Genomic DNA, 21255 nt, shown 5'->3' on the forward strand with positions numbered 1-21255 from the left:
CTACTAGTGATAATGTAGGTAAGATTGAGTGAATGCTTACACTGGCATGGATGTGGCATTTTGTAATATAGTTTGTGATTTCTATTAGTCTTTACAAAAACTATGTAAGGAAGATACAATTACTATCTGCATTAGTCCGTTTTTACACTGCTGATAAAGACATACCCAAGACTGGGCAATTTACAAAAGAAAGAGGTTTAATGGACTTACATAGTTCAGGAGGCCTCACAATCATGATGGAAGGCAAGGAGGAGCAAGTCACATCTTACATGGATGGTGGCAGGCAAGAGAAGAGAGCTTGTGCAGGGAAACCCCTTTTTTTTTAAATCATCAGATCTCATGAGTCTCATTCACTATCATGAGAACAGCATGAGAAAGACTTGTCCCCATAATTCAATTACCTCCTGCCAGATTCCTCCCATGACACGTGGGAATTGTGGGAGTTACAATTCAAGATTTGGGTGGGGACACAGCCAAACCATATCACCATCTCATTTTGTAATTTACAATTTAGACATTTAAGCTAATTACTTTGCAAGTTCACATAATTAGTAAGCAGAACATTTGGAATTTAGACTCCAAATTCTGTCATTTTTACTTAATATGAGCAAAGACATCTTATCATGTAACCAAGTATCTTTGTAAACATAATTTTTAATGACTGCCTTTCAAACCATTTATTTTCTTTTTAGTTGATGTTTGGGATTATTTATGATGCATTGTTACAGGTAATTGTTTCTGTTACCATTTATAACGTTTTATGTATTTTACCATATAGTTTATGTCTATTAGACATAACAATTGGACATTGTTACATCTTCAGGTATTTGGAATAATACCCTCAGTTTTAAATTATTTTACTATTATTTTGAGTTCCAGCTACTGGACATGATAACTTTGGTTTCTTTTCTACTACTTTTCTCATTTCCTCAATTTCACTTATTATAAAATTAGCATATGTGACCAAGAATATGATTTTGAATTACCAAAAATAAGTCCTTTTTTATAAAAATATTTTTGACATTTATATTTAGTTTGTTAATCAATTTTACAATATTTTTAGGCCTAGATCAGTGTTTCACTGCTTGTATTGCTTAGTACTTAAACTTTTAGCACTCCATTGTTGATTTATTCATTTCACTGGTGTGTAGGATAGATGGAATATACCTTGAAATAACTTCTTCAAGAAGACTGTGTAGAATATAGTGGACCCTCTGTACTGAACACTTACACTTTCTTTCTTGTAGTTATTTCCTAAGCAATATAGTATGGAAACTATTTACATAGTATTTCCCTTATATTAGGTATTGTAAGTAATCTAGACATGATTTAAAGTATATGAAAGGATATGTGTAAGTTATATGCAAATACTGCACTATTTTATATAAAGGACGTGAGTATCCATGGATTTTGGTATTTACAGGGGATCCTGGAATCAATACCCCCTGGATATTGAGGGATGACTATATATATTGCTGAGTTCCAAATATGCCTCCTGTGTATTTTTATGTAAACAGCATTTCTTCAGAATACTAATTCTTGGCTGAACAAAATCTCCCTTTAAAATTCTACAAATTTGTACCTATTCTATTCTGTAATTACATACTTCAGAACACAAATATGAATTTTACCTTTCTAGTAAGGTTTCTTTTTTCTTTAGTAATGGAACTTTGTAAATTGCCTATAAGTTGATTTCTGTGGAAGATAGTTCTCAGAGGTAAACTTTCTCTGAGTCACCAGGTGATTGTTTCCGTTTCTTTATTCTGTGGTATTATTTTTTAATTCTTATTTTATTGTTTATCATCAGAAAAGAAAGAAACCTATCAAGATCCACAGTTTTCCAACAGGCAGGGATTAAGCATGACTTTGAACAACTTAAAGTCTGCCAACTTGGCTGCTAGGCTGAATCTTATCTTAGTTACTGGGAGAAAAGATATGCTTTATGTGTACATTTGCTAGTTTAATTTTTCAGTTTCTACCAAGGAGTCTTTTAAAGTTGTTTTCCTGGCATAAAATGAAATTTCTGCTGGCCCAGTTGAATGACTCTGACATTTTGAGAAGATGAAATGTACATGCACACGCATATGCATGCACACGCACACGCACACACAGAGTAGCTTTCAGGGACTTCTACCTGGTCTCATCATGCTGTGCTGCAGGAGCAAAGGATCTCTCTGCCTACCTAAAGATGGACAGGCTTTAACTATGGCAAGGACAGAAAACCAAACACCACGTGTTCTCACTCATAGGTGGGAATTGAACAATGAGAACACTTGGACACAGGGTGGGGAACATCACACACCGGGGCCTGTTGTGGAGTGGGGGGAGGGAGGAGGGATAGCGTTAGGAGATATACCTAGTGTAAATAACGAGTTAACGGGTGCAGCACAAGATGGCACGTGTATACATATGTAACAAACCTGCGCGTTGTGCACATGTACCCTAGAACTTAAAGTATAAAAACAAACAAAAAAAAAGATGGACAGCTTACAGGCTTATTGAATTTCCAGTGGCATAACTTAGAAGGACTCATGAATGAATTTTTAAACCTAGTTCTATTGGCCTTGCAAAAAGTGAAAGTTCCCTTATGATAATGTCAATACAATGATCAAGATGCCAAACTCTCAGAGATCTGGTAAGTTTTTATTTTTGTTCTTTATCATTGTAGGAAGTTACAGGGGGAGGGGACTTGCATTCATCATGTACTAATATTTGAATAGTATTTTGAGGTTAAAATTTTCTACTTAGTTTTTTGATTTCAGTTATGTGGATCATAATTAGTGGATCATTGGCCTTCAAATTATATTTCCTATTTCTTTCATTCTTATGCTCCATTAAAAATGTATGGGTTACTTCTAGGTGAACATATCTATATTGATTTAGATACAGGAAAGATATTGATAGATTGATAAATAAATGAAAAAACGTTGTAGACTACAGGGAAAAGATGAGAGGAAAAACACTATCAGTATAAAAGTGAGCTGGGATAAGCAGAAGTAAAAACAGGAAGAATTATCACTGAAAAATCTAGGAAGTAAAATCCTGCAAAGATTTTATCATGACTTAAATGAATCGTTATATATATATCATTTGCCAATTTCCATGTACATTCTGTGGCTCAAAAGAAAGTGAAAGATGAGTTACAAATCAGTCCTCTGTGAGTTTAAAGCTTGCTCCTTTGGTACACAGTGCAAGTGGAATGTAGGAAGCCAGTCTCACTGGGGTATACACTGACCCTTAACCTAGTCTCTAGTCCCTGAGGAGAGAAGCCCTCTGTGGCACCTCTACCTGTACTTGTAATAGACACATCTAAAGCCCTCCTATACCATATTTTGGGTATCACCAAGTCAATGGCAGATGCTTCTCCTCACATCCACTTAAGACCCTGAGACTGAAAAATTGTCTTAATTGCTCACTTTTATACTTTACTATTACACCTCATAGTTACATCTTATCTTTTGATCAAGCTTGTCCTTTATTTTAACAAAGTTCACCTGTGTTTAAATATCATGGTGGGAGAGGACACACAGAGATATTTGCTTGGGTACTGTGCTCTATTAGCAATGGCCCTGTCTGACCAAGTGTGGTAGCTCCCAGCGGTAATCCCAACACTTTGAGAGCCTGAAGTGGGAAGATTGCTTGAATCCAGGCGTTCAAGACCAGCTTGGAAACATAGTGAGATCTTGTCTCTTGAAAAAAGAAAAAGAAAAATTAGCCAGGCATGGTGGTGCACGCTTGTAGACCCAACTACACAGGAGAATGAGGCTGGGCTCTCTTGAGCCTAGGAAGTTGAGGCTGCAGTGAAATATGATCGTATGTGCCACTGCTCTCCAGCCTAGGTGACAGAGCAAGACCCCATCTCAAAAATAAATAAATACGTAAGTAAATGGTCCTGTCACCTTCTCCAGATCCACAAATGGGTTTTCAGTATTGCTTTTCCTCAGCAGTGACTACCAGTCCCTCCTTTTTTGTATCTCCGACCTTTCATCCTTACTCTGCCTTATGTAGTTTCTTCTTTGCCCTAATTGCCAAACCAAAAACAACAAAACATGTTCAGTAGTTTCTTGGAAGCCACAGATACAAATATCTTAATAGGACCTCTAGCTAAGCACATGCTTCATTAGCACTTGAAATGATTCAGATTGGTGCTTAACTATGGAAAAAAACAACAGAAAGAGAAGAGTATTTATTTCTAAACAACCCAGGCTATCACCGCATATCTCTGTGTAAATAAAAATTAAATGACTTTGGCTTGTAAGGAAATACTATGTACAATGTTGTTTACAAAGCTGACGTTGGAAAATCTGTTATCATGGTGGTACACATGTGATTCTACGCCTGGTGAAAGTTAGAGAAATTTTTTTCTGAGACTGTTGGTCTCTTTCTAATATCTATAATTCATATATGAGGTAACCCCAATGCAATAAAAGGGAAAAGAAAGAGGATTTTGTCTATACTCATTGCACTAGACAATGTTAAATCAACACAAATAAGTGCTCATTTGAGAATTTGTAGTTGCATTTGGCTGTTAAAAATTCTGCTATATCTTCTAATATAGCCTGCAACTTGCCTAGGTTCCTTTCAAGTATATTAGGAAATATTAAGGGGAATAATATAGTAACTCATTTCATGCAAAGAAAGAACACGAAGTATGTTTATAGAAATTATTTCAGTTCCTTTTTATTTAATTGTAAAGGTTTTTCAAAGATATGTTAGCCTTAGTTTGCAGATGAAAAAATTAAACTGCAGACAACTACAAATGGCATTCATGGTTGCTGAGTACAGTAGTGCATAGGAAATATCAGTATGCCACTAACCTCTCATTACTGTTGATTCTTCTGGATGTCTGATTTAGTTCAGTCTAGATTATAGTCATGTGAACTGGAATTATCTGGATTAACTGTGCAATCTGAGTCAAACAAGCAAAACAAAGTTGCAGCCATTGTGACATGATCTTCCTGGTTTCTGCCATCCTTGTTAAATTGACATCAAATGAACAAAAACCCCCTGGCAAATGTTCAAGCTGGACTAAACACCAATGACTGTTTCTCAATGAACTTGCAACATAAGGCTATGCCAGAAAAGGCATGTACCCAGCAGAAAAATACTGACATGCTACATGATTGATTAAGGATGAATTCTAATGCCATGCTTGGAAGGAATCAAGAATGAGAGTAGGCTGGACTCTTTGTCTTTTTGAATCTTGTCTGTCGTGGTCAAATCCTCTCACAACTAGAAATGATGTCGGTTGTAGCATAGTAACTTGGAACTTACTACCCCTGAGAAGCATGTGTAAAGCTAGGTGATCAATTACCAAGCAAACTATATTTCTCTCGACATGTTTGTGGGGAAAAAAAATCACAACATAGAATATTATTAAATGAAGACATGAACAATCCCAAAAAGTAAGTCAGATTCCAAAGACAGTGAGTCACTATTAACAACAACTTCAAAAAACTCCAGCAAGATTATTTTGTCTAAAGAAACAGTAATTCTTTTAATTCTTCTTTAGTGGCCTAAAAATAAGACAGAATTTTTCAATGTGCCTTACTCCCAGGAGAGCAACTTGAACATTGCAAAAGCATTGGTTATCCAAGGGACAGCATTGCACAATTATGTGTCAGTGGTACTCTGTGACCTTTATCACCTTCTGGAGCTCCAGATATATTCCTCTGTCAAGAAACAGGACTTCACTATGGTGAACCATTTATCTGCTTGGCTGTGACAAGCCTTATGTCCTAAGATATATGCAATCTAATGTGTAGTAAAAAGTTTAAGGCAGTAAAAAGTTTGGAAGCCCATCCAGATGAATATTTATGGCTCTCTGTGCATAGGAGCTCACAGAAGATTATGTACCACTTAGGTTGGCTGCTCAGAAGACCACTCTATCTAATGAAAGGTCATCCTGCTATGATCTAACGGAGAAAAATCAAAACCTATAGCAGCATTTTTCACACAGTCTTCCGGTGTAGGCGAGCTTATAAAAAGAGATCCAGCAAACCACAATATCATGTTTTCTTTTTGGTTCTTTTCTCTCTCCCTGCTCAAATAAAGAGGCAAGAAGAGATTCTGGACACCCAAAATGAAGAAATAAACAAACAAATATTTCTCAATATTAGATAAGCAGAAACAATAGAAAGACATTTTATTTTATTTTTTGTCCCAGGACAAATGCTATTATGACTAAGTTATAATTCGGATGCAATTGACCGCAAAGCATCAATTCAGGGAAAAATTAATTTAGAATAGATCACCACAGTGGGTTTGAAAAGAGAAAAAGCAAAGTCAGAAACATCAGAACTTGTTCATGCACACCACAGGTTATTAAACTGAGGTCAGGAATATGTCTTGAGTCCAGAAGCTGAGCTGAGTTCCCAATCTGAGATAATTCAAACTAAAATAAATTAAAAAAAAATAGTTTATTAGCAGCATTTCCTATTTCCCAACATTATGACCTGGACATTAACTGTAGCCAGTTTTTGCCAAAGAAAAATAATTCTGGAATGCATATTTTCTTTTGTAGTGCCTTGGAGATTCATGCATAGGCCTTCTGATTTCATTGTTCTCACAGCAGGTACCACAGTGTGTGTAAAAATTAATAGCTCCATGACAAGTATACCGTGATTCATGTTATTTTACTTTTGATCCTGGTTGAATTATAGGATTATTTATTACTTTGTCAATTTCTTATTGGTGAGATCATACTGTAGAATTTTTGCTAGAAATGGTTCTGGCAGTAGAATTACAGGTTTTGTATCAGTTTTCAAATGCATAGTTCAAAGCACAATTATGAAGTAAAGCGTTCAATTCCAGCACTTGTTAATATACTAAAAGCAATTTTTGGCTGTGCTCAAACACCCAAGTGCTATGTAGATTTAGTCACATTATGCATTGGAACAAAATAATATATATATGTCTTTATATATTCACCCTTTTGAGTATAGACGGAACTTTGTCTCTCTTCTTTCTGTCTACATATCCCTTTGTCTTTATCTTTTATCTTTTTGTCTTTGTCTTTTATCTTTTTGTCTTTTGCAACTTTATCCATGTCCTTGGGTGATAAAAGAAGAGAATTAACTGCTTAGCCAGTTGAAGGGATGTGGTTTTCCTGAAGGATTTATACAGCTCCCACAAATAGAATCTCTCACTACAATAATGCCAATCTCTGTTAATTCCAGTAATCAGTCAACAAATAATTTTGAGCATAAACTCTACACCCTGTTCTGTTCTATGTATTGTTCCTTTCTGTATGTGAAATTATTCTTTCTACATTCAAGAAGCTCCTCAAGTGGAGCCATCATAATTTGTAAAAATTAATTATTAAACAAATGCTTTGTAGAGACCTTGTTTAATGCCGGGGAAAAGACTATGCATTTTGAACTTCTAAGCTGCTGTCTTATCTGGATTACCACTTAGCACATTAAATGTTTTCTTTATAATGGATATTGCTAGCTAGCCTATTATCATGAACCTAAACCAACCTGATAGTCCGCACTGATAATGTGGTTTCTTTGTGATATAACCACTGATTACATCTGGAAGGCTTGGGCAGGGCTAGAATTATTATAATTAATGATGCTTTACGCCTTGGGAGAATTTGGAAATCAGAGCTAAGAATAAAAAGAAAAATTCTTATGTCAAGAACAATGAAGAATCTGAGATTTTACCCTGATTACAAACTAGCATGTTAGGCTGAGATTCATGGATTCTGGTAGAAGACACAGGATTCCTGGATTGGACACAATGGGTTTTATCCCTCATGCCACAGCAGGCCATATAACATTCATGTTTACATTGGTTCTCCTTGACACGCCCCCCTCTACCCTTTTACAGTCCATGAAACACAAATCATTTACTTTAACCATTGATTGCCACATATTCTCTTCTCTTTCTAGACTATTTAATTCACTTAGCTACAGAAGAATAGTAAGACTCAATTTGTGAATAAATCCCATTTAACCAAATTCCTAACATTTGCTTAGAGAGCCTGGAACATACGGAGAAAAAACACCGCATAGAATCCCAGTACATAAAAAGATAGTTTTGATTAACATAATACTTCTAGAAACCTTAAGTAGGCCTGAGTTTTTCTCCTACTTGCAGATCAGCAAAGTGATTATAGCCATCAAAGCTGTGTGCTATTGCGTTGTCTTTTTATTTTAATTCTCAGTGTACTTATTTATAAGATGGAGGTAGTAAAATTCTTTGCCATATATGCCTTATAGGTTATCATAATGATCAATTAAGACTATGAATAAAAGCTCTTTGAAAAGCAAAACTACACACCCAGCATAAATATAAAGTGGTATTGTGTTATTCTTGCTAATGTTGTTACTTTGGTCAGCGTTGTTTAAAATAAATCTTCAAAGTTCTTAGTTGTTAAAAGTCAAATCAAATACATCTTACAAAGCTACATCTTCCTACTTAAAGTGTTTTATTTGGGAAGTAATAATTGCAGTTTGGGGCACACCCACAGACTAGATGATCTTCTGTATGGCCGGAAAAAAAAAAGAGAAGGTTGGAAGTTTTCTAAAAAGCAGAAATGTTGCATGTTGTTTTGCAATAAAGCTTATTGGCACTGTTAAAGTTTTGGGGAGCTCACAAACTCTGATTGGTGAGTGACAGAAGTGAGTAAAACTAGTTTCAGAGCTGCAGCAGGTTGTTTCAGTAGCTATTCAATAAAACTGGTTTCAGGTTAAAACAGGCAGTTCCAGCATCCAGGCTTGCAGAGAATTACATTCCTCCAGCATGGTATGTACCCTGAGTGCTTTTTCCTCTTTACTTCTGAGTACTGTTTTAGTTGTATATGGCAAGAATAACCCAATTTACATGATCAACTTTCACACAGTAGAATACTTGCTGCCAGAAAAATTTAAAATTTTCTTTTTCTCAAAGATTGCTGTCGCCACAATGTTTTATATTTTCCATTAAGTTAAATGAGACAACATTTTGTTATTATAGCAAAATTTATTTCTGTGTGTGTTTGATTATGGTAAACTTTATGAGTATCACATATTTTTGAATTTAAAGTATGTAAAATTTTAGGACATTATTTTTGTATATATTTAAGGTGTACAACATAATGTTTTAATATGCATAGTGAAATGGTTACTATAGTCTAATTAATATATCCATCATCTCTTATAGTCACTCTTTAGTGTGTGCGTGTGGTAAGAACACCTACAATCTACTCTCAGCAAATTTCGAATGCATATTTTAACACAATATTATAACTATAGTCTTTGTATTGTATGTTGGATTTGTAGACTTATTCATTCTACCTATCTGCCACTTTGCGCTCTTTGACCTACATCTCCTCTTTTCCTCTCCATTACCACTTTATTCTCTACGTATTCGGCTTAGAAATTGTGATATACACACACACACCCTTACCTACCAACCTACATATATAATGGAATATTACTCGGCCTTTAGAAAAAGGAAATTCTGTCAATTGCAACAACTCGGATGAACCTGGATGACATTGTGCTCAATAAAATAAGCTAGACAGAGAAGGACAAATACCTCATCCCACTGATATGTGGAATCTAAAACAAACAAAAAAACTCTACAAGATTTAAATTTTAGTGGACTGACTGTAGCTAACATTGTTCATATACCTTGGGTTTTTTTTTAACTCTAGTTAATCCTGGAGAAGCACTACCTCGCATATGTAAAGCTGGAGAGTTTCGCTGCAAAAACAGACACTGTATTCAAGCTCGGTGGAAATGTGATGGCGATGATGACTGCCTAGACGGAAGCGATGAGGATTCAGTAAACTGCTGTATGTTCTCCTTCAAGTCACCTAAAAATTGTATTTTCCTGAGTCCTGAGTGTGTGAATTATCAAGGCGGTTTGTGACAATCTGAAGATATCTTTGATGCAAATTGAACCTAGTTTAATTTTTCAGTCATCCTTTTGCATAAAGAGTAGACCATAGATGGCCTCCTTTGCATAGTTTCAAAGCAGTTTTTCTCATCCTTTTCCATTCTTCATATTATCATTTTAGTTGCTCTAAGAATTTTCTCCCTTAATATTCCATGATATCAGCGCCACCACGCCACTGTCAGAGGTTGCTGTAGGGAAATTCTTTGGATTTCTGAATTTAAAGATGTGGAAAATCCATTTAAACTCCCTCAAGACAAAATTATTGGTACAGAAGGTCACGATCCACTCCACTGCTCTTTGGCAAAAGAGCCTTGAAGAAGATCCAAGGAAACAGACATGGGTCTGGAACATGTTACTATATAGCTTCACTGTCTCAGGACATGGCAGAAAACACATATGGGCACTCAGAAATCAAGGTTTGACTTTCCCCTCTTTGGCTTCTATTTATTTATCATCTGCTGGGATAGGAATAGTTTCATGTTGCTAGTAGGCAAAATAAAATTTCTCACATATGTGTTAGGAAAACATTTGGGGAAGTACATTAAATAATGTTTTGAGAATATATTTGATTAGAGTCACTAGCTCAGTGATTTTGAGAGATATAAAATATTTTATATGAAAAGAAGGCATGTGTTGAACAAATTCATCCTTGATCTTTTTATCTGACCTAAGTACATTGTTTTTAAAAATTTTTTTCTTTCAATAAGTGTCCTTTTTTAGGTCTGAACTAATGAGAGTCAATTGACAGTCCTTCATTTCCCTTTTTTAAAAATTAATATACAAATAAAGTTTTGAAGGTCTTTTTTAAGAATGGGCAAAATTAGTCTGGGCATCCATGTTATTCAAACATTGATGCTTTAAGACAAAAATCTCAAGAATATGAACTTTAAAAAATATTTTCGAATTGTATATTAATACATAATACATAAATTATAATAAATGCATAAATACAGGACTACATTTTCTCTTGATTTCCAAAATCAGGCCCTGACTTCAACATTATGTACTTCTTATTTTCAGCCCCATTAATATCTGCAAAGTTTGAACCCACAAAAAAAAGAAATTTAAGTATTAAATTGCTACAGTTAGTCACGAGTTTTGGAGAGGAACCTTTCGTCTGAGGGTAAAGGGTATTTTTGTCCTAATTTACATAAATGAATATTATTTAGTGATTAATTGCCTCACTTCTTGACTCACAATCAGAACTCTTATTTATTTATTATTACTTTTAAGACTAATCAATCAAGTGCAGTAGTGAAAAAGAAGGAAAGAATAGAACAGGGAATTTGATTTGTAACTAAGTGTGAAGAGTCAATTGAGATAACTCATTACCTTTGAGCCAGCCTATTTGTGGTTGTGATGAATGCTCCCTGTGTATCAGCTTCCTCTGTAGTCAACTTTAAAAGCCTGAGCAGAGTGCAAATACTGCATCACAATATTCATGTATTGGTTCCTTAGGTCCACGTTTTCATCAGTGTGACTTGTATCTTCTAGCAAATTAACAAGAAAACTGACCTCTTCTATGGGTAGAAGAAGGATTGATTTGTACTGTTAGAGTGTTAAAATTTCTAGTCAGTCATTTTATCTTATTATCATCACTCTTCATTCCATCACCCAAGCCATGGTTTTTATTTTTTTCCTGGAGAACTCTCTTTTACTTATAGTCCACACTCAATTTTATAAATAAATCCTATTTCTTCTACTTCCTAAGTAATTAATTTTTTTATGTTTACCTCCTCTCAATTTTCATTGGCTAAATTAGGCTTTCACCTTAGATTAACTCAGAAAATGGCTTTCTGTTATGGCTGCCACTATTCCTGCCTTAACTTTAGCCCACTTTCCACACTATCTTCAGAGCGATATTTATAGAATAAAGTCTATTCTTGTAATTTCAATAACTGCACAACCAACAAAATAAATTCTAAAATCCGTTGACTCACATATACAATACTTCCTGCTGTCTTGTATTTACATTTTTAGTCTTTATTATGCATCCATTTACCCTTTTTATTTTTATCAACTTGAACTATAAATCTCCAAAACATGTCGTGCTTTTCTCCTCTGCAATACTGCACTTACTGTTTTCTGTCTAAGGAATTCAACATAGCTTACCATTACCTTCTTAGGAAAATCTTTTTTGACTTTCAGTACAGCCATTTGGAGGTAAACATTCATCTCCTGTATAATTCTTTATTATAGTAGTTGCCAAACCAAATTGAAATTATTTGCTTACTTATTTGGTACATCTAATAGATTAATATTTTCATGAGAAGACACCTTATGTTGTAGTGTTATGTAGTCTCTGGGTCTAGCACAGTGCCTGGCACATGGATGAGTGGGTGATTAGATAAGTGAGGCAATAAGCAGTTACACACGTCTGACCATCTTCCAGCACTATGTCACCTTCCCTAAGCATTGCAGTGATTCTGAGCAACATTTTATTTCTGAGATCTCATGGTTAATATTCTAATACTACATAGGTAATTTCAGACGATTATTTTAAATATCAAACACCCATAATCTGCAACCTTGAATTTTGTTATTCTACTTTCTATTCCTTCAGTGTTTCGGCACCAAACCAAAAGGTGTTTGAATTCCTGTTTATTACTTTTTGTTGAAAATTGCAAAAGTCCTTGATTAAGCCTCACTGAAGTGCATATGTATAATCTTGGTACTTTAAATTGTTGGCTCTCTAATACATCAGATGACTTATATTTCTCTCAGCAGTTATTCTTGCTAAAATTCCTGAAGTGAGTAGAAAATGTAAATCATGCTCAAATGCCAGAGAATATAAAGCTTTTCTCGCTATTTTTGTTGTTGGTTTTTTTTTTTTTACTATACATCAATAAAAAGTTTCTAAAGAGTGATAAAACCACATATCAACAAAGCTACTTTAAAGAAAAACTCTTTTATAGAAACTAACTGGAAATGCACACATTTGCTACGCAACAAGCATGATAAAAAGACAATTTTTCAAATTCTCAGTAAAACAAATATAAACATTTGTTTTTATCATACGAAGTGTAACTACTGGGCATAAAGAAAATTACCCTTAAAAACAGTGTTGAAATTGTGAAACACATATTGAAGAGCATGCCAATTCAGTTAGGAATTTAGCCTCTGGAATGGAGGAAAAATAATCATAGAAGGTTAACATTAAGATGGCCCTCCTGTTGTGCTTGGATATTGGAAGTTTAATCCTTAGCTGTGCACCGCTTCCCAGATGAGGATTGGTCACCTCCTGAGTATTTTCTGTGGTTGCATGTTTGTTTGTACTAGGGAAGAAAACTCATGATTTTTTTTTTTTTAAGTAATACAGAATCTCATAGTTAACATCAACTCTAGGTCGCAAGTGATGCATTTTTCTTTTCTGTGTTTTCATTTTCTTTTCTGTGTTCTTCCTTCCATTCCCAAGAGACACTGGACAGAGAGTAATAAAAGTAGGCTTATTTAATATGTTAAGAAATATTTGAATGGTTATGTGGTTTAAAAAATATTTTTAATATATATGACTAAATTATTTTCAATACATACTTGTTATGTTTAACATTAAGATTTGAGGTTAATTTTAAATGTTCTTGGTAAAAAATTTTAAGTGAAGTCTCCAGTTGGTATAAGGAATGAGAAAACAAACTTAGTGATACAGTTGGTTTTCTTTTTATTTTTTTTGAGATGGAGTTTCGCTTTTGTTGTCCACAGCGATCAATCTCGGCCCACTGCAACCTCTGCCTCCTGGGTTCAAGCGATTCTCCCGCCTCAGCCTCCCAAGTAGCTGGGATTACAGGCATGCGCCACCATGCCTGGCTAATTTTTTGTATTCTTAGTAGAGACAGGGTTTCACCATGTTGGCCAGACTGGTCTCAAACTCCTGACCGCAGGTGATCCACCCACCTCAGCCTCCCAAAATGCTGGGATTACAGGCATGAGCCACCATGCCCGGCCATACAGTTGGTTTTAATGGAGACATAAAAAAAGAATATATTTCCTTTTATTTAAGATTTAATTACTTGATGTTTTTTATAAAAGCATTACATTTTAACAAAGTGAATATTTATATTTGCTATTAAATATAAGGCAATGAATGACAGGCTCTGACATTTATTGTACTATAATATTATTACTGTAACTTTTCTGTAACTATCATTCAAAATATTCACAACTTTATCCAATTTTAAATAATTAAACTTGCTTTCCCCTCCCTCCCAGTCAATCATAGCTGTCCTGATGATCAGTTTAAATGCCAGAATAATCGCTGCATCCCCAAGAGGTGGCTTTGTGATGGAGCTAATGACTGTGGGAGCAATGAAGATGAATCCAATCAAACTTGCACAGGTAAAGGTTTGCTTGGATATACAGGTAAATCTCCTCCAAAGTTAGTCTTCATAAAAATGCAAGTCAATTCTTTGAACTAAGCTGAACTTTCCTAATGCTGATGATCTGATTATTGCAGTAGTAAATGAATTCAGAGTTTGATGCCACAAAGGCTAGAATACAAATTATCTTTTACTTAATCTTTGGACATTACTCTGCTTTCCAGATTAATTTGGCACTTCATCTATCCATATGGGTTGACTGTCGACACACTACTTGTACAAGACTTGTCCCTAGTAAATCCTGCTTGGCAGTGGAGGTTGATGTTTGCTAGCATGCTGTGATACAGGCCATCTCTCAAGGAGGATTTTTTTTTTACCTTGAGAAAATAACTTATAAATTTTATTTAGTCTACTATAGAATACCTCTGTGAATAGTTTTCTATTCATGCACATTATTCATGTGAAGTAGGTTTTTTTCCCAATGAAATCTCAAGACCACTAGCCTATTTATATTTCCACATAATCTACTGTATTGTAATAAATCTTTGAATCCCTAGCCAGATTCTCATTGAATGGAAATACACGGCTTGTGGTATAGTTTACAACGGAGTGCCAGAAAGGTCATTATTAATCAGATAAATGTTGAAAAATGATACTGACTAGCAGCAACCTAGTGCTTCTTTTTAAATGATAAAGAAAAAAATAGTGTATTTGATGACTCATTGATATGATTCGTAAAAACCGATTTTTTAAACCGTTATATAGAGCAACATCATAACATATTAACCACCCCATCAACTCTTTCTGTCTTTGCCAAAATAAGCCTTCCTCAATAACAGGTGTTATAAATTACTAGTGAAAAATACAGGGCAGCCTCTAGAGAGAAGACCCAGGGGTTAAGAAGACTGGTTTCCATTCTTGGTCACCACCAGTTTTTTTCTTGGAAAGACATACCTTCTCTGCACTTTTGATTTCCTCGTGCTTTTTTTTCCAGCACGGTAAGAGTATTAACTATAAATCGTTTCCTGGTTTTCCTTATGTACAAAACAACACTGGCAAGAGCAAAACAGTCGTCATTCCATAGTCCCAGTCTGTGTCTTCTATTCAGATTTTTTCCATAGTGACAAATTTACTGAGAATCCATGGGCCAGTTATTCTCTCGTCCCCTGATTAAAAACCTGATCTGACATTTTAGAGTAAATGAATGTTTTGCAAGATCTTTTTGTCTCACAGCAAATCTTTTGTTTTACAAAAGACTTTCTAAGAGAAAAGGACCTCTAGAGACCATCCAGTCCTAAGTCCCTACCCTCCAGGTATCTTATAGATGGGCATGGGAGAGGGAACTTGCCTAAACTTACATCATTGGTAAAAGATCAGGGGAAACTCGATCCAAGAGTTTTGTCTCCAGGGTCATTTCTCTTTATCCCAAATGACATTATCCTGCATATTAGCTAGAATTTTAGGTATGGTCAGTTTAACTTAGCTCAAGTTGCTCTTGCCATATGATTATAATTTATAATGAGACATCTTTCTAAACAAGTGCGATTCTTCTTCTTGTTTTTTTAGACAGTCTTGCTCTGTCTCCCAAGCTAGAGTACAGTGGCACGATCTCAGCTCACTGCAACTTTCGCCTCCCAGGTGCAAGCAATTCTCATGCCTCAGCTACCAGGGTAGCTAGGACTACAGGCACACACCACCATGCCTGGCTTTTTCTTATTTTTAGAAGAGGACAGGGATTCACCACGTTGGCCAGGCTGGTCTCAAACTCCTGGCTGCAAGTGACCTGCCCACTTAGGCCTCTCAAAGTGCTTAGATTGCAGGTGTAAGCCACCATGCCAAGCCCAATTATTATTCTTTTGAGGTTAAGATTCAATTCACAGATTATGCTTTATAACATCCTAAACAAACGTCTGTTTTCACCTTAAAATAGAAGGCATTGCTGGCTCAATTTATAATACCATGTTTACTTCATTTCCATTAGATTTTTAAAATCTGCCAGTTTCTACATGGTTTTTACAGAAGCATTTGTGATTGGCCAGCTATTTATAATAGTAAAAGTAAAAATGTTTATGTATAAGAGCAAATAAAACAGTTTTAATTATTAGTTGGTGCAAAAATAATTGCCACTTTTGCCATTATTTTCAATGGCAAAACCACAATTACTTTTGCACCAACCTAATAATAAGCTATCTAAAATAAAGTCCTGTGGTCTGCTGGGAAATAGAACATAACTTAACTTAAATGCCACCTTAAGTGCTACCAGATGAAGTCTGCTGCTCACTACTAGATCTTTTTGTCAGTGTATTTATCACAGCTATTATAGTCACTGGACACCTTGAGAACTCAAATAAAAAGAGCAAAGATAAAAATAAATATGCCTTTTGCTTTGTAAGCAATGAAGTACATAGTCATGTTACAATGTACCTCCATTTCACTTCATCAAAATATATAAATAGGTCACATAGCTTACCATACTGGAAAAAAATGGCACATTTGTATAGACCATATTTCTTTCTGGATTTCAATCCATTGCTAGATATAAGTGAATACATGGGCATATATGCTAGATAAAAAGACTTTCCAATGGGGAGTTACTTTGTTATTGAATCCACCATCCTGTAACTGTTTGCATTGTGATTATTTTATATCTAAAAGAGAACCCTTGTCCACAGTAAGCCAACTTCCTATTTTTTCTAAAATTTCTACTTAGTGAATTTGTTTACTTCATTAAATATCTACCAAAGCACTGGTGACAGAATGAAAGAAAATACACAGTGCCTTTCCTCAAGAAGCTAAGAGTGAAGACTGGGAGAAAGAAGTGTAAGCAGGCCATTCTAATGCAATATTCAAAGTGCTAAGTTGATCCACATGGAAGCACATGGGAAGAGTAAGGAATTTAGTCTTTAGCTATCTGGGAGGACTTCTTGAAGGAAGCACTGCCTAAGCTAAACCTTATAAAAAGCTTAAGAAAAATTCCTAAGTGACAGTTCCAGCCATTCAATTAGAAAAAATAAAATAATCTGGTAAGACTCAGCATTGGCAATACTGTGGGAAAAAAGGAATTGTCATACACTCTTGCTGTGTATGTGAATTGATTTTCTATCTTGGAAAGTGATTTGGCCAAATTCAATAAATGTGAAGATGTGCATACCTTCAACTTTGTAATTCTATTTCTATGTTTATAATCTAATAGCTGTGCACGAAGAGAGAGACTTGAATAAAAGTTTTCATTGTCTTGTGCTGTAATAGTGAAAAACTGAAACAATTGAAATGTCCATTAACAGAAGAAAGGATAGATATATTGTGTTCTATTCACGAAATACTGTTCATAGTTAAAATAACTGAACAAGAACTCAAATATCAACAAAAATGAATTTAAAAATAAAGTTAAATTAGATGAGATACCCTCATCCAAGAAAAAACCACTAAATTGAAGAAAATAAACAATACCATTTCTATGAAATATAAAATATAAAATAATTTTATATAGTGTTTATGAATTCATAAAGAGGAATAGTATTATAATATGTCCAGAAATTTAAAAAAAATAAAAACAAATAAAGAAGAGTAGTTACCTCTGGAAAGAGAGGGAGGGAAATGTGATTGAGAAAGATTATGTAGGAAATTTCAAATATAATTACATACATTTTTCTCTTAGATAAAACAAAAATGAAAATCTGTAACAAATATAGAAAAAATAAGATTTGATATAGCTATGTAACAGTAAACTGATGTTAATGATATTATTTCCTATACCTTTCTAGATAGTAGAAATATTTCACTGGAAAAAAAAGAAAAGAACAATTGACTAGAATAGATTGTCCAGGGTGTGGTGAAGTGAATAATAAGAGAAAGGGTTGGAGAATTTGCCCAGAAGAGGAAACAGCATATACACAGGGGGCTGGAGCGAGTGGACACAGTCAGGGTCTTGGTAGCCGTTCTCCGTCAACATCCAGAATATTGTTGTCTACTTATGAGGGAGACCCAGAGACTGAAGATGAAAAGTAGTTAGATTTGAAATTATTTTCCCCCATAGTAACATGATCATTCCTTATATTCAAGCCTAGACAGTTTCATATCCACATTTCTCCCCACCATAGTGCTCTGGTTAGATTACATAATATTTGCTCTTCTCACATCCTCTATCGATTATAACTAAATTCATACTAGATAAGTATAATTGATTTTAAAAAACCCTAATGCATTTAAAAATTAGACTTTTCTTTACAAAATAATGAGTGCATTTTGATATGACATTAAATGAAACTAAGTAGAATGCTTTGATTAAAATACAGGAGAAGTGAAGTTTAGGAGTAGTGCTATGCTCTAGTCTTCTCTTGACTGTATAGTTTGTGTGCCTTGTGAGAGTTCTCACTGTTACGTGGCGATAGGAGAAGCATGATTACAGCAAATCTCTGATTCGGCAGCTAGATAAACAATTCTCTTGAAGGAGGTGTAAATTTCTTCCTCCTTAGAGCAGCATTTGCCACAAAATTAGAGTCCTATGGGGCTGCTCTGCTAATCTTGCCTCCAAACTAACTTAGATCTGATGGAGACAAGAGATGAACAAGTAAACGTTGTGAGTTTGTTTTCAGAAAAATTCATTGATTAGAAAGTGATAATTTAGTCAACTTGATTATATCATGTAGATAAACAGTCCTTGGGGGTTTGTGGAATAAAGCATCTTTCTCATCTGAAATCAGTTAAAATTGCCTGGTAGACTAAGTGAATAATTTTCTCCATGATTAGAACAGACAATGAATTCATATATCTTCAGGGCATACTTTCCCTCAGTATAATCCAGTGAATACTCTTTGGAATAATAGGTCGTAACAGTTCCTCCAGCTTCAGAGTTAATGAGGTAACACAAATTCCCGCACCATCACAATGTGAGATGGGTCATACATAATATGAGACAGGTTCATAGAAGTTCTTTCTCATTTTCCTCTCTAATCACCATAGCTTTCCTAATGAAAGAAAACAGTCTCATAAAACTTTGCTAGAATTAAATCGGAATTATTAGGTGAGAATACAGTGACATAAGAATATCAAATAAAACAACATTGGTTTTGATAAATTTAATATATTCTTATTACAGGCCAATTAGAATTTAAGATAGAAATATGTGATAATGTCTATTTATATAAAGCAAGAATATAGAAAAGACGGAAGGAATGAAAAAGAATGAAGGAGGAAGAAAGAGGTATGGAAAAGAAAAAGAAAAGAGAAAAAATAAGGGAAAACAAGGAGGCAAGTTAGGATGAAAGGCAGTAAACAAGAATTGAAAAAATGCTGTTATTAAATTTCTCTTAAAACTCAAAAGATAAAAAGGTATTTATTGTAACCCGTGAAACAGAGATATGTAAGGGAAAAATTATTAATCTCTCTCACACTTCTATTTTTACCCCTTCCTATCAAGTAAACTAATGACATTAGATTTTGTGTATATCTTTCTACATCCTTCTCTACATTAATACAAATACACGTGTAGTTTTATTCTCAGCAGAAATAATTTTATAACAATTATCTAAGAACTTTATTCATTTTAGTATAGATGACAGAATAATTTACCAGAAAATCTGTGGAATTAAATGAGACAATATAGAATTGTTTAATTTTACTTGTAATTTTAACACTAAAAACTTCAGAAGCATACATGTTTGCTGGAATATTTAAAATCTGTTAATTTAAAATAAATGACGAATTTGTAAAATGGAAAAAATCAGATAGTGCATAAAATATTTTAGATTTAGGAACCTTATCACATAAACAAAGCAAAATATATACTGTAATAATTTTCCTGATATTTCTAATTTTAGACACTCAGACTAGGAACAATCTAACGTATCAAACCAAGCCAGTAAATTTTTCATTTGCTTTTCTTGGATAATCTTTAAGATATTCACTGATAATGAATATACATCTTAACACTGCAAGTGCACTTTTCTTAAAAGGATAGAACAAGGTATATATCTTTAAAGAAATTATTTTCAATGATTTCTGAAGCCCTAATTCATAGAACCCATTTTAGTGCATTTGATTGAGTTGGCTTTGCACCACTCTTTCTTATGCCAACCATTAGTACCCAAGTTCACAAAGTGTGTTGATGAGACAAACAATGGCTATGAAACCTAGGAAAAAGGAAGTCTATAAACTCAGCAAGATTCCCTTATTGTAGCCACTGACACTCAGACCCCAATTATTCATTATCTGTTCAAGCCTCACCTATCCACAATTTTCATAGGACTGAGTATCCCTTTCCCAATATATCTCATTTTTTTCTCTAGTCCAATGAAAGGAAAGGGTAGATGGGATATCGAGGCTCATAAAGACATATTTGTAGTTCAGAGGGACAAAAGAAAAAAAGAAATGAAAATCAGACGATAAAAACAACTAAGCATGTCGCTACCAAAGGCCTGGGGGAAGAGGCAGGGAAGCTATTTAAGCTTAAATATAAAAGTTGCCCTGATTATACTAGAAAAGGATTATCAAATTCCTCTTGAACATAACCCCTTTTCTGAATAAACCACTGCCTCCGGCTAACACAGAAAGCGAGATTCCATGTTTGTGTTCATTGAAACCCTTAAGAGAGCCCAAAGCAAAGTTCATTAATATACCTTGATTAAAAAGTCATACTTTTTAAAATAATTGTGCTGAAAAGTGAGTTAAAAAAATCTTAAAGTCAAACGTATGTTTTAGAAAATATTTTCTGCACTCCCACTGCATACGTTAGATCATTTAGAGATCAAGAAATAAATGCATTAAAAATGTTAGAGGAATAGGACAATTCGACCCCATGATTAGAAACTAGATATCCTGAGATCGTCTCCAAATAATGCCTTCTACAATACTACAAAAAAAGTTTTCTTGGTTTATTAGCAAATGCTATCCAAAATTCTTTTTTTGTTAATTAAGAGTTGGATGAAACTTAATTCAACCTTATATTCATAAGCATGTGCTGGGCAAAAGTTTAAAATAATGAATTCATAGCTTCATTTATGGAATTGTGTGAGGATTACTGACTATCTTGTCATTTAGTAGTCATTGATAATTG

At 34.4% G+C, this 21255-nt stretch overlaps 1 protein-coding gene across 1 annotated transcript in view; it reads left to right on the forward strand.

Moving 5' to 3' along the window:
- LRP1B (LDL receptor related protein 1B) overlaps positions 1-21255 on the forward strand; it is a 1933392-nt gene that overhangs the window by 1142865 nt on the left and 769272 nt on the right. The window contains exons 16-17 of the mRNA XM_003267617.4: positions 9644-9784; positions 14095-14220. Of these exons, the coding sequence (XP_003267665.2) occupies positions 9644-9784; positions 14095-14220 (267 nt within the window). The remainder of the gene's footprint in view (positions 1-9643; positions 9785-14094; positions 14221-21255) is intronic.

Source organism: Nomascus leucogenys, chromosome 20 (genome assembly GCF_006542625.1).
Source record: "Nomascus leucogenys isolate Asia chromosome 20, Asia_NLE_v1, whole genome shotgun sequence".
NCBI lineage: Eukaryota > Metazoa > Chordata > Mammalia > Primates > Hylobatidae > Nomascus > Nomascus leucogenys.